We start from the raw sequence: 13,514 nt of genomic DNA, 5'->3' as shown, positions 1-13,514 counted from the left end.
ACCGGGGAACGTGGACACCAGACTTGGTGACTCCGGCCTCTTTCTATACACTTTTTTGAGTCCGATGTGTTGGGCCCAGATGGGTGCCTGACATTCCACATTCAGCGCGCCAGCCCCCAGGTTGGCCTTTTAACCCATTTTACAGATGAACAAAGGAGCTCTCCGGCCTCCCCCAAACACGCCAGCCCATCATGGTTTCCTCCTTGAGGGCATAAGGGAGGGGCAGTCCTCGGAACCCCAATCCATCTCTCCTCTCTTTCTGCGACCACGCCCCTCCCCATGGGCGCCCCTTACCTGTCGCAGCCCCTTCCTGGGCGCCTGCTGTGTTGGTTCCTCCAGGTGCTCAGGCCAGGAGCCGCTGGTCGAGCCCCGGGCTCCTCTGCCCCCGGGCCGCCGAGCCGTGCTGCTGTCGGCGGCCCCGCCGCCCCCTCCTTCCCGGCCTCCCTCTGTCCCCCGCGGCTGAGGCCGCATCGATCGCTGCCGGCCCGCTGCGGGGGGAGGGAGGGCGGCAGCCGGCGGCCGGAGGCGGAGGATTCTATTTCTGACTCGGTTGGGGGGTAGGTGGTGGGGGCCGGAGACCAGGGTCCCCAGAGGAGGGGTCATGCCAGCGATGGGATCCCCTGGAAAGGGCTGGCAGAGGTGCAGGAGGAATTGTTTCCTTCCTGGGGCATTTAGTAAATGCTGGCACTCGCCTTCAGATGAATTACCTCATTGATTCCTGACACAAACTTTTCAGGGACAAGCCCGCACCGGTCAGGTCAGGCCCAGTCACTGGCTCAAGGGCACCGGGCCAGGACTTGTGCACCTGGGACCGGAGGGAGCCTGCACGCTCTCAAGACTTCTGCGGGGTGGGGGTGGGAGAGGTGGATTCCGTTGGAACTGGCACCAGAGTGGTTAAGCACTAGGGTGCTATAGATAGTGGTTTGCGCCCACCAGCCACTGTGTGGGTGGGTGAGGGGTCAGGCCTGGGAAACTCCAGGGGACAGTTCCACTCTGTCCTGTGGGGTGAATCTGAACCAACTGGCTAGCAAGGGGCTTGGGGGTCTGGTATTTTTGGGAGAAGAGGGTAAACTAAGAGGCCCCAGCAGGTTGTTGCCAGAGACCTGGAAGTATTTCCCCCAAATGATGAGGTTCCGTTTCCTCATCCGCTGGTTGGGTCCTAATTCCCACCTTCCAGGTGGTCTGTGAGGATGAAGGAAGAACCTTGGTAAAAGTGTAATCAGCAAGCAGGGATGGAACGCCCTTGTGTGCTTGGTTGAGGATCGTGTGTGTGTGTGTGTGTGTGTGTGTGTGTGTGTGTGTGTCGGGGGTGGTGGTGGGGGCTCTGTACAAGGAAGTATTACTGCTTCACAAAGGCTGTTACTGCTCTGGCCCAGCAGTGCCCATTGCTTATCCTGGGCTTTATCTTTGTCACACCTGATAGGGCTTCTTCCTACACGCCCTGAGCTCTACTTGCCTCAAGCTGGGCTAGCTCTCAAAGAGTAGGACGGTTTCGCAGTTTCTCCTGGAAGCCAGCTGCCCCCAGCAAGACCCCACGAGTCATCTCCCCTCGCTTGTCCAGCTTCCCCGTAGGAGATTCCACTTGCCCCTTCCTACCCTATTGGGAAAGCAAAGTCCGTTTCTGTGTGATTTTGAAACTCAGTTTCTGAGCTGGGTGCATTCTCCTGCTGCAACCGACAGCCTTCTGTGCTGAAGCCTTGCGTTAACTCTGGGTTTGTTTTGAGTTATGTATTTTCTTCACTTATTTTTTAATCGTTTTATTAGGGGCTCGTACAATTCTTATCACAATCCATCAATCCATCCATTGTGTCAAGAACATATGTACATTTGTTGCCATCATCATTCTCCAAACATTTGCCTTCTACTTGAGCCCTTAATATCTGCTGCTCATTTTCCCCCTCCCTCCCCATTCCCCCCTACCTCATGAACCCTTCATCATTCATAAATCATTATTATTTTGTCATATATTACACTGTCTGACGTCTCCCCCCGCCTTCTTCTCTGCTGTCCCTCCCCCAGGGAGGAGGCTATACGTAGATTCTTGTCATCAGTTCCCCCTTTTACCCCACATTCTCTCCACCCTCCAGGCATCGCCACTCCCACCACTGGTCCTGGAGGAGTCATCTGTCCTGGATTCCCTGTGTTTCCAGTTGCTATCTGTGCCTATGTACATCCTCTGGTCTAGCCAGATTTGTAAGGTAGAATTGGGATCATGATAGTTGGGGGAGGAAGTATTTAAGAACTAGAGGAAAGTTATATGTTTCATCGTTGCTACCCTGCACCCTGCCTGGTTTATCTCCTCCCCACAACCCTTCAGTAAGGGGGTGTCCGGTTAGCTACCATTGGGCTTTGAGTCTCCACTCTGCACTCACCCACATTTTCAATGATATGATTTTTGTTCCTTAATGCTTGATACCCGATCCCTTCGACAGCTTGTGGTCACACAGGCTGGTGTGTTTCTTCCATGTGGGCTTTGTTGCTTCTGAGCTAGATGGCCACTTGTTTATCTTCAAGCCTGTAAGACCCAGACTTTATCTTTTGATAGCTGGGCACCATCAGCTTTCTTCACCACATTTGCTTATGCACACATTTGTCTTCATTGATCGTATCAGGGAGGTGGGAACTCATTGATATGATTTTTTAGTTCTTTGATGTCTGATAACTGGTCCCTTCTGCACAGATTTGTTTTTATTTGACAACTAATCATGATAACAATCAACATCGAGGACCTGCCTGGGGCCAACAAGTCCTGGTGGCACTGCCGGATAGACTTTGGATGGCTCATGGCAAGGTGGGCATTTCAAATCTACCAGTCACTCGTTGGAAGAAAGATGAGGCCGTCTACTCTTGCAAAGATCGATAGCTTAGGAGTAGACCACTGTGAGTCGGAATGGACTTGAGCAGGGTTGGGTCTCACCCCGTGGGCCGAGTACCCCATAGGCTTCATCTCATTGAAGCTGTAAGTGGGGTTGGCATGTTGTCTGGTGCAGTGGAGTCAAGTTTTGCTCAGAATGACCCATGTGGCAGCAGAAGACCTCCCCCATAGGGTTTCCTTACTGGAGCACATTGCAAGGGCCTTTCTCCCACTGAGCCCAGGAGGAAGTGAACCTCACACCTTTTAATTACAAGCCGAGTGCTTCACCACTGTGCCGCCCAAACACAGCCCCACTGCTGTCTATTCAATTGCAACCCATAGCAACCCTAAGGGACAGAGCAGGACTGTTCCACAGGTTGTAAATCTTTATAGAAGCAGACTGCCTCATTGTTCTCCTGCAAAGCGACTGGTGGGTTTGAACCCTCCACCTTTGGGTTAGCAGCCCAATACTGCACAAATGGAATAGGTACAGTGTCACTGTGTTAGTCCGGGTAGACTAGAGAAACAAATTCATAGAGACACTCATATGTGCATGGAAAAGAGTTTTATATCCAAGAGCAATTCAATATTTAGAAAACATCCAACCCAGTCCAAGTCCCTAAGTCCAATATGAGCCCATATGTTTGATACCAATCTATAAAGTCCTCTTCGGACTCATGAAACGCATGCAATGATGCCAAATGCAGGAAGATCACAAGCCAGTGGGTGGGAAGTCTTGTGGATCCAGTGGCATTGTAAGCATCTCAGTGCGGGCAGGGGTCTCCATGTGGCTTCTCCAGCTCCCAAAGATGCATCAGGGTAGGTTCATGTGACTTCTCTTCAGGGATGTCTTGCAGGGAGTGAGCTGAGAGAGATTGTCTCCAGCCTCCAAGGAGGAAATACAGGAGCTCCCAGAATCCTCAAGAAAAGGTCGTGCCCACACAGAGGCCTCATAGGCTATATATATCCTGATTGACAGGCTAGACTCCACCCCTACACTCTTAATCCTCAAATTAACACCAGACTATGTAACTACTACAGTCACCTAGGTACAGAAAGGAAAGGTTTTTGAGAGTCGAAGAGACTTGCTTGAGTGTAAAAGTGACTCCCTGGTCCTCCAGGCCAGCACTGTCCAGTAGAAATATCAAGCGAGCCTTCACAGATGCAATGAAAACGTTTCTGATGATGAAGCCAACTTCAGTGATATCTTTCATTTATCCGAATATTATCATTTTCACATGAATCAATAAATTCTTTCCTAACAAGCTATTTTGCACTTTTGTGCTGTCTTTGAACTCTGGTATATTCAGGTCTTTTTGTTGCCGTATAACAAATTACCACGAACTTAGTGACTGAAAACAGTGCCAATGTAATGCCCTGCTTTCTGTAGGTCAGGAGTCTGGACCTGGATGGCTGGGTCCTTTGCTCAGAGTCTCTGCTCAGACTTCTGGGCTGGAGCAAGGCATTGGCCAGGGCCAGGCTTCTCAGTGGAAGCTTGGGATTCTCTTCTAAGTTTGCAGGTCTGGAGGCATAGTGGTTATGGGTTGGACTGTGATCCACAATGTCAGCAGTTCAAAACCACCTGCCACTTCTGAGGAGACAGAAGAGGCTTTCCACTCCCATAAAGAGTGACAATCTAAAATCTCATAGGACAGTTCTACCGTGTCCTCTGGGGTCACTATGAGTCAACATCAACTCTATGGCAGTGAGTTTGGAGGGGTTTCCCTAAGCGTCCAGGTTGTCGATGGGATTCACACCTTTGCAGATGTCACACTGAGACCCCTGCTTTCCTCCAGCTGCTCTCTGGGCTTCACTCAGATCCACCATGCGCCCCTCATAGGCCATTGATCACGTGGTGTCTCCTGCCTTCCAGATGGCTGGAGTTGCTGACCTGCTCTTCTGCGACCAGCCAGAGAAAGCTCAGCTTTTGAAGGGCTCTCCTGATGAGGTCAGGCCCACCCAGGGCCATCTCACTTTAGCCAAATAAGATGCATTCATGGGTCTGCCCACATGTGGATGGGGAGGGATCACCCAGGTCCCTGGTCATGGGAGTCACCCCAGAATTCTGATCGTGCACCCATGTACAACACATCTCGCGTTGGACTGTCCATATTTCAGGTCCCTGGAAGACGCATGCGACGGGTGATTCTCCCCCTGAGCAGCCAGCCCAGCGACAGACTGTGCCGTCCCAGCTTCTCCCTCGAAGCCAGGCGTGAGAGGAGGAAGGCACTACGTACGAATTTCACCTAGCTCCTTCATTCCCTAACAGGGAAACTGAGGCAGCCTGCACTAACCCCAGAACTCGGGGGTTCTTCCTAGAGCTGGAGGGGTGGTTCCCCCAAAGAGCAAAGACAGACCTGCTTCTCATGGAGCTGTGATCTATTTTCTGCCCAAGATCGTGGTGTGGGAGGTAAACTGAGTTTTGAGTGGGAGGAACCGGGATGGGAGTTCTTGGGGGTGGGGGTGTCCTACCCTTCATGTGCCTCAGTCCCTGCCTCCAAATGGCCGCTTGGACCCATTGTTGCTGAAGGCACAGCATTTGGGGATGAAGGTGACCTGGGTGTGGCGGGCAGCTTCCACGAGGCCTTTTTCGTGTGATCCCTGCTGGTCTTTGAGGGTGAACGGGGCTCCCTGACTCACTTCTGCTGGATAGCACATCATGGTGGGGTGTCCTTTCCACGATTAGGTTGTGACTGCTGGGTGACGGATGAAGCAAGATGAAAAGAGGGAAACGTGGGCCACCTCTGTCCAGCAACCGGCTAGGAAATGAGCCTCCCAAGTCCAGGAGCCCCAGGGAAGCGGAACTTCTATAGACAACCATTTCCTGAGGTGTGTTACTGTCTAAGGAGGAAAGTGGTCCATCAGGTCTTTATGCACCTGAATCCACACAAGGTCAGCAGCGAAGGCGTGTGATGTGGTTGAGTCCTGGCTGCCCTGCTGCTCACCTGTGAACCACTCCTCCCCCAGCCTTGACCTCTTCATCACCAGAGGGCACTGGCGAGCGCCTCTCTCTCAGGACTGTGGGAGAGCTAGGTGGCACGTGGGGGCGCAGCCACTCAGCTCACATGGCTCACTTCATTGTGCGAAGCAGGTAAACTCTTATTACCATAATCCTGTGTAACAAAGGACGCCTCCACCCTCCTCTTTCAGCCCCTCCGCACCCCTGTGTAGGTTTGAGGGATATGGAATCTGGAGAGATTTTGTTTTGTTTTTAAAGAAACATACTGTGTATATTTTATATTTACACAGCCCATCTCAGAGATGAAATCAACAACAACAACAAAAAGGAAGCATAGCACTGCAATGGAGTCTTACTGACAAGTTCATCTCAAACAAACAAACCAAAAAATACATCTCAGGAAAAAACAACAACAAAAAAGAGCCCCCACATCATGCTTCCCCTCCCACAAACATGTATGAGAGGGCTTCAGAAGGTTCATGGAAAATGCCCACGATCTTTCCATTCCACTTCCCCCGAGCCGTGGGCAGCCCTGCGCGGGGCTCTCTGCTGAGCTGGAGGGGTGGCAGGGACCGCCCAGCCACAGGCCCGTGGCACTCTGGGAATGCTTTTCTCATGGGGGGTGGGGTGGAGGGGGCGTGGACACTCCAAAGGCAGGAGCCTCACCTTGAAACTGGCACACGCTCAGTTCTACCCACACACCATTAGCTGAGCAAGGCCCGGGCCCAGGCCCAAGTCACTGGGCCAGGGATGCACGCACACACCACTCGCCCCACTGCCTGCCCCCCAGGGGCGGGGAGAACGGAGGCAGAGGGCACAGCAGCTCAAGCACCAAGTCTCCGTGTGTGTGTGTGTGTGTGTGTGTGTGTGTGTGTGTGGGTGTGTGTGGGTGTGGGTGTTTGGGGTGGGGGCGCATAAGAAGTGGTGTGTGGGTGCATCTAGGTCCAGCATTCCACAGTCCTGACCCTCGGAGGGACACCCCAATGTCTCTTCAGGCTTTCAGTGCACTGGGGACGGGAGTCCTGGTGCCCGCATGGTTACCCATTGGGCTGCTAACTGCAAGGCCAGCAGTTTGAAACCACCAGGAGGAGAAAGAGGTGGCTTTCTGCTCCCGTAAACCCACAGGGGCAGTTCTGCCCTGCCCTACGAGTCACTGTGAGTCAGAATCGACTCGATGGCACTGAGTTTGCTTTTCCAGGGAGAGTTTCAGATTAGGGATCCAGGTCTTTAACTCCACGGTAACCCTCTCCAGGGTTGATTTCGTGGAGTCCCTGGGTGGTCAAGAGAGTCAGCTCCGGCCGCTGCGACCTGGAAGGTTTGAGGTTCAGGTCTGGCCAGAGGCACTTTGGAAGGAAGGCTGGTGATCTATGTGGAAGTCGGGCTTTGGAACCTCCCTGGAACACAGTTCTCAGACACACACACTTGGGGTGCCGCGGCGAGTCAGCATCCTCGCCCCAGCAGCTGGCTTCCAAATCCCAGGCAACAAGAGAGCTGACAGTCTTGGCAGGTGCCATCCTAGCTAGACCTGAGTCACATGATTTAACGTAGTACCATCGGACAGGATTGGCTTTAATGAGATTTAACGGTTTCCAGGCACTTAGGGGGAGGCCTGGTGGTTGTGTAGGCCTGCTAACTGTGGGGTCAGCACTTTGAAACCACCAGCTGCTCCGAGGGAGAAAGACAGGACTTTCTACTCCCATAGAGAATTACAGTCTCCGAATGCACAGGGCCGGGTCTAACCTGTGCTGTAGGGTCGCCACGAGTCAGCATCAACTTGATGGCAGGACATTGTTGGCATCTTATGCATGCAGGTGTAGGACGGTGATAGTCTATGTACCATAAGCGCCCTTCCTCTCCGATGCTTGCTGGTGACACAATACATTTATTTGTATACAAAACAGTGATCTCATGGAAAGAAACACATCAGGTCAAGAAGCATTGAGGCAGCGCAGGAACTATGGCGTGGCGTCCTGCCAGCCCGGCGGACAAGGCAGAAGGATGGGTGAGTCGACTGAGGCTACAATACGCATACATCCCAGGCGGTGGGCTGTCTGCAGGAGGTGACAGGGCTCCACAGAGGGGACTTGGAGGGGCCAGGCGGGTCAGGTGGAAGGAACAGCACGTGCAAGGGAAGAGCAGTCTCCGAGCAAGCGTTTAGGAGGGGCTGCGCGCTCCGGGTGTCTCGGCAGTGGGCAGAGAGGGGGCCCTTGGTGAGCAGGGACTGGAGGAGCTCTGCAGGAGGAATGTGGGGGTGGCAGGATGCAGGGGAGGTGACACCAAGTCCGTGTTGGACCAGAAGGTTGGAGCTTCTGCCGGCAGACATGGTGCTGTCTGGTGAGTCAAGGGAGCCATGACCCAGCTCCCCCACTTTCATCTGTTTCTCCTGAGAAGCCCACCTTGGGGGTCAGAACCCTGGATCTGAAATCTGAATTAGTCTGAGGAAAGACAGAATGGGGGGCTTAACACCTCCCAAGGAAGGGCTCTGAGTTTGGGCTTACTCTCCCCACAGCCTTCTTCAAAGTGCGGCCGAGAGCAGGCTAGGCGTTGCTGAAGGTCACCAGCAAGGGCAGTCAGGAAAGCAAGCCACCCAGCCCCTCGTCATCCCAGCAAGACTCCCATGCCAGCCCACCTCCCTTCTCCTGGATGTGGGCTGACCCAGCTTCTGGGGAGGTTTCCTGGTGGATTTGCACAGGGGGGCACAGAGAAGGAGCTGCTCTGGGCGCACAAGGGCTTTACCTTGGGCTGGGGTCTCTGCAGTCCCGGCCGCAAGCCCCAGGGCAGCACCGCTTTGAGCCCGAGCAGTCAGAGTCCGTATGACACAGGTGCTGTGTGGGGCTCAGGCACTGCAGGCGGTTCTGGGGACAGCTGCCCTGCTTCACTGCAACACAAGGGTCTGGTGAGACCTGGCGACACCTGCCAGCCCTGAGCAGTGGGCAGCAAGGGGGAGGGGCACTTACCTGAGACCCTGTGGAGGCACTGGCGGAAGCAAGCGCGATAGCAGCACTTCCTGCGGGCGGGACACTGGCTGTCATCCACGCACTGGTCGGGCACAGAGAGGAGGCAGGGCCCGTCGTCTGGTGGGCAGCCTCCCGATTTCTCTATAAGAAAGCGCCAAACCTTGCAGCCAAGCGGCACCTCAGGGTGCCTTCCATGGCTGTGGCCTGGGAGATCGCCTCCAAATGCCCCACCCCAATCTTTTCTGCAAGAAGTGCAGCCTGAATGCTCCTGAGAGACAAGGATGGCGAGACTTGGTCTCACATGCTTGGGACGCTGTCAGTAGAGCCCAGTCCCTGGAGAAGGACAGCATGCTGGGTAAAGCAGAGGGCTGTGGGAAACAAAGATTTCTCCCAAGTCATCTCCCCCAAATATATGACTCAGGACACTCTTGCAGCTAACTTAAAGAATTGTCAAAGTTACTTCCCAGAAGGCAGTCAGTTGCCAGACTACTGTCTGGTCCCACAGGTAGGCCCACTCCCTGCTGTTAAGGACAATGGGCCACTTCTCCTTAAAGGCTTTTGACCATTAGCTTGGTCCCTGTGGGTGGGTTTACACCCTACTGATAATGGTTTCTATGGAGTTCCAGAGAGCAGGTCAAACCTGCTCAGTGACATCCGAAGTTAGGCTGCCACCCTGAATCTAGGATCTGCCCTTCTTGTCCCATGTGTGCCCCCAATCCCTCCACTTCCTATTGCGTGTGTATCCCTAGATTGTCCCCCACTCATTGCTGAATTACCTGTGGGGCAGCCCCTTCCTGTGATGTGTGTCTTTGCCTGTAATTACAGGGCTTGCACACCCCCAAAGGTATATAGGCCTGGGTTAGCAATGAAGAGCTCCTTTGGGCTCCCCTCTTGGCCTCTCGTTGTTGCTTCCCCCTCTCCTGTCCCCATCCTCGCTCCCCTGTTCCCTTTCCCCTTGTCCTCCTTCCCCTCCCCCCTCTCCACGTGGACCACCAAGTAGGGCTGAGGTGTACATGCTTCCATGAAATGTGTCTGACTCCATTATTTCCATCTCTCTTTTATCCCTCATGCTCTCTATGACTTTATTATGATATATATATATTTCAATCATACAATTGTGCCTATCAAACCCGTGATTAGTGGGGGGGGGCTGGTCCTCCCCTACAGAGGGGCAGTGTGAAGGCCCCAGTGGCTGCAACAATGGGGACTGGGAGGATGTCAAAGGACCAGGCAGTGTTTCATTTTGTGGTACAGATGTTTGCAATGAGTCGGACGGAGCCCACTGGATGGCACCGCACAGTCTCTGGCCTGTCCTTCAGCAAGTGTCCAAGGCTCAGCTTTCTGCCTGTGGACACGTGCTGCCCAGAACTCGACTCGGGTGGCAGAGGGAGTGCCATCTCTCAGGAGTTCGTTCTGCTTGGTGGCTCCTAACCCCCATAGGCCACTTCCCTTCTGCAGGGTCCTGGCTTGTGGTCTACCTTGTCCTGCCATGCTGTCTGACACTCCACTCACCCGCTCAGCCCACCTCAGATTAGCTAGGTCAGCCCGCATCCTGCCCCAGGTCCCCCAGGTCCTTCAGCACCTGTCGCTCTGGGTTGCTTGTGGACACCCCGCCTCTTGGCCAAGACTGGGTAAGCAGACGATCACTATCACAGCACCTGGTGCCCCTTCTCAGGGGACTGTAACTATTGGAAAGGAAGGGCCGAGAAGGGACCTCCAACCTCGTCTGTGTGGCCCTGGTGATTGTCAGCCTCAGGAGGACTGTGTGGCAAGAAGCTTTGTTTCGCGGATTGGGTGGTAACTCTTGTCTTTGAAGCCTCTCTCTGATGATCTGCCCCAGGGGTTGGGGTCATAGCTGGGTTTCACACCAAACCCTGGAAATGGGCATTTCCCTCCTTTCTGAGGCCTGGGCTACAACTGAGATGCCTGGTCTCGCAGGGCAGCGCTCCCTCTGCCTCCCCCACCCCTGCTCTGGTCTCCAGCAGAAGGGAAGAGCTTCAAATCAGCTGAGAAAGGCTGGGGGTGGGGGGCACACAGCCAGAACCAGCCCTGGGTCCTACCTTCCCGCCTCCAATCCCTGCCGCCCCACCACACACGCAGTAGGGGCCTTGCTCACACAGTGTGTGCTCAACTCCAGTTGCAGGAGGGGGTTGGCTAGAGTTGAATTGCTGCCGGCTGCTGGAAAAAGGAAGCCGTCCAGGGTTGCAGTGGTTATGTGTGGGGCTGCTAACCGCAAGGTCAGCAGTTCAAATCACTTGCCCCTCAGGAGAATGACGAGGCTTTCCATCCCCACAGAGAGTGACCTTCTCAGACACTCCAGGGGCCCTTCTACCCTGTCCTCTATGGGCCCACGTCCACTCGATGGCAGTGGGTTTGGTTTGGGAGGCTGGAGGAAGAGCAGTTTATGGTGCAAGGCCTCCTCCTTGTCATCATCAGAGTAGAAAGCCTCATCTTTCTCTCGAGGAGCAGCTGGTAGTTTCGAACTGCGGGTAGCAGCCCCACGAAGTACCTATGAAGCAACTAGGGCTCTTTGGAACGACTCAAGGCACTATTTACACGCAAGGGAGTCATTGAACCCCGTTTTAGGAGTGAGTTGGGAGGCGAGTCTTGCTGATGTCACAGGCCTGCCCTCAGGTGCCACCTTGACACTGGTTCCGGATGTCCTTGACCCCCCGGCAAGTCCTTGTTTCCATGCTCCTCCTTCCTCCTCTAGGCTGGGACTCACTTCGCGGGGGAGTGTTGACCGCGCAGGGACCACACCTGGCCCTGGAGTTGGGTGGCTACTTCCTGCTTCCCTCCTTCAGCTCCACAGCTGGGCGCCCTCCTCCCTCCTCCCCCAGGTGCACCTGCTGCAGAGAGAGACCCCTCTTGCAAAGAACACTTTGACTAGGGAGGAAGAGAAGATGCAGGAATTGCTCTCTCCTAGTTGGGGCCGGGGTTGGGGGGTGGGGGGCAATAGCCACTTCACTGTCGCCATCACCGAAGGCAGAGCCAAGGCTGTATGTGAATATAGGTCAGAGTGTTCCAGCCCCTGAAGGCATGGAGGCAGAAGCCTCACCCACATGGGGAGGCAGGCATCTGTGTCACCACTTGGGTGCCTTTGCCTGACTTGCCTGCCAACAGCCAGCCCAGACTTTCGGGGCTGGGAGTAGACAAGGGGTGGGAGGACTGTCTCTTGTATTTGAGCCCGCTCTCACTAGACCCCAGAATGTACACATCCACTCACCTCTCCAGCCCCTTCTACCGACTGCCCTGCAGGGTGGGGAGAGGCGCCCTGCAGGGTGGGGAGAGGCTGGGAAAACCCATTGTCCCCGAACGGGCTGTCACTCGGCCATGGCTACACCACAAAGCAGCACACATACACAGCCACCCCCTACTCCGAGAGGCCGACATGTACACACATGGACGGCCACATGACACAGCTTGGCAGCACAGACCTGCAGGTACAAAGACATGTGCACAGAGAAATGCACCCGTTTGTATACACACACACACACACACACACACACATACACACACACGACAGGCAGGCACAGACAAGCTCTGAGACAGAGGCAGAAAGACCTGTCCAGATACCAAAGACCCAGGCGGCTGCCGGGCACACAGGCACACACAACCCAAGCTAGGGCACACAAGTGAGATCACGGCAGCTCTCTCTGCCCCCCCCCCCCCCTTCCAGGCCCCTGGAGCAGAGGAATCAGAGTCTGAGAAGGGGCTTCAGAGTCTGTCCCTAGATTCTTCCTATTTGTTTCTTTCATTTTCAGCCCCATATTCTTGCCTGCCGACTTCTGACCCAGGGCTGAAAACGTCCCCACCCCCTGGAAGACCACCCAACCACCTTATCCTCACTCACCGCCCTTCTTTCGGCCTGAGGCAGCAGGCAGCTGGCTCCCCAAAGCCAGGAGGGCCACCAGGAGGAAGAGGCTCCCGGTCCTCATGTTTCTGCGATGGGCACCCCCAGTGAGGTCAGGGCCCACAGGCCCTCAAATTAACACCAGAAGTCCCGGGGAGGCTACTGCAGCTGAGTCAGGGGAGGAAGGAGAGGGGGTGGACAGAGTGGCACGTGTTAGCCTCATCCTGGCTCCACCCCTCTGCCCAAGGGTGTCATCGGTAGGGGTGCAAGGAATTGGTGGCAGGGTGGGGCTGCCTTGGGTTCTGAAGGACCAGGATCCAGTCCTGCCGGTATCTTTGCTTTGCACTGTGATATTGGCCAAACATGTGTCTCCTCGGGCTTCAGTTTGCCCCCTTTGTATAAAGGACAAGGATGGTTGGATGGTTTAAAAAAATAACCAAAAACCCTTTTTCAGGGGCTTGAAGCCTTGGCAGCTTCTCTTGCAGGAGATGGAAGGTAGCTTTGGAAGGAGTGGGGATTTGCAGATGCTGGGGAGGGAGGCGTGCTGCAAGAGGAGGTCTGCCTGGGCTAGCCCTGACCTCCCGAATTGGTCCCTGTGGGTGGAGAGTTTTGTCGAGCCCACCACCTGTGACCCCTGACTTCCTCCTGCCTGGGGCTGCCAAAGCTGTCTGGTCTGTGGAGGGCATGGGTTTTGATGTGGTTGACATCTCTGGTCATAGATGTAGGCGCCCTCTGAGCCCCCGACGTTGACCCTGTATGATACTGAATGCACAATGGCATCTCAGCCGGGGACCCCACGTTCTAGTTCACATTTGCGGTGCTTGTTTCTGCACTTGGTGGGGGGTGGGGTAGAGATAAAGGGACCCAGACAAAACCATAGGAAGTCCTCTC

At 54.7% G+C, this 13,514-nt stretch overlaps 1 protein-coding gene across 1 annotated transcript; it reads right to left on the bottom strand.

The window, feature by feature from the left end:
- Positions 1-343: 343 nt before the first annotated feature.
- On the bottom strand, positions 344-12,708 carry WFDC5 (WAP four-disulfide core domain 5). The gene is made up of 4 exons (XM_075527726.1): positions 12,624-12,708; positions 8,771-8,911; positions 8,550-8,691; positions 344-488 (listed from the first exon to the last, which is right to left on the bottom strand). The coding sequence occupies exons 1-4, from the start codon at positions 12,706-12,708 to the stop codon at positions 344-346; spliced, it is 513 nt and encodes a 170-aa protein (XP_075383841.1).
- Between the last annotated feature and the right edge of the window lie 806 nt (positions 12,709-13,514).

The sequence above is a fragment of the Tenrec ecaudatus genome, chromosome 12, assembly GCF_050624435.1.
Source record: "Tenrec ecaudatus isolate mTenEca1 chromosome 12, mTenEca1.hap1, whole genome shotgun sequence".
In the NCBI taxonomy this organism is placed as follows: Eukaryota; Metazoa; Chordata; class Mammalia; order Afrosoricida; family Tenrecidae; genus Tenrec; species Tenrec ecaudatus.
Note: the sequence above shows the minus strand (reverse complement) of the source record. Positions and strands in the feature narration are given on the sequence as shown.

Bases quoted from the DNA above. Each gene is read 5' to 3' on its own strand.
- WFDC5 (XM_075527726.1), bottom strand. From the start codon at position 12,708: ATGAGGACCGGGAGCCTCTTCCTCCTGGTGGCCCTCCTGGCTTTGGGG. The intron at 8,912-12,623 runs GTGAGTGAGGAT...GCTTTCTTATAG, and splicing joins CTCAGGCCGAAAGAAGGGCG to AGAAATCGGGAGGCTGCCCA. The intron at 489-8,549 runs GTAAAGCCCTTG...CTCCCCCCGCAG, and splicing joins TGCAGAGACCCCAGCCCAAG to CGGGCCGGCAGCGATCGATG.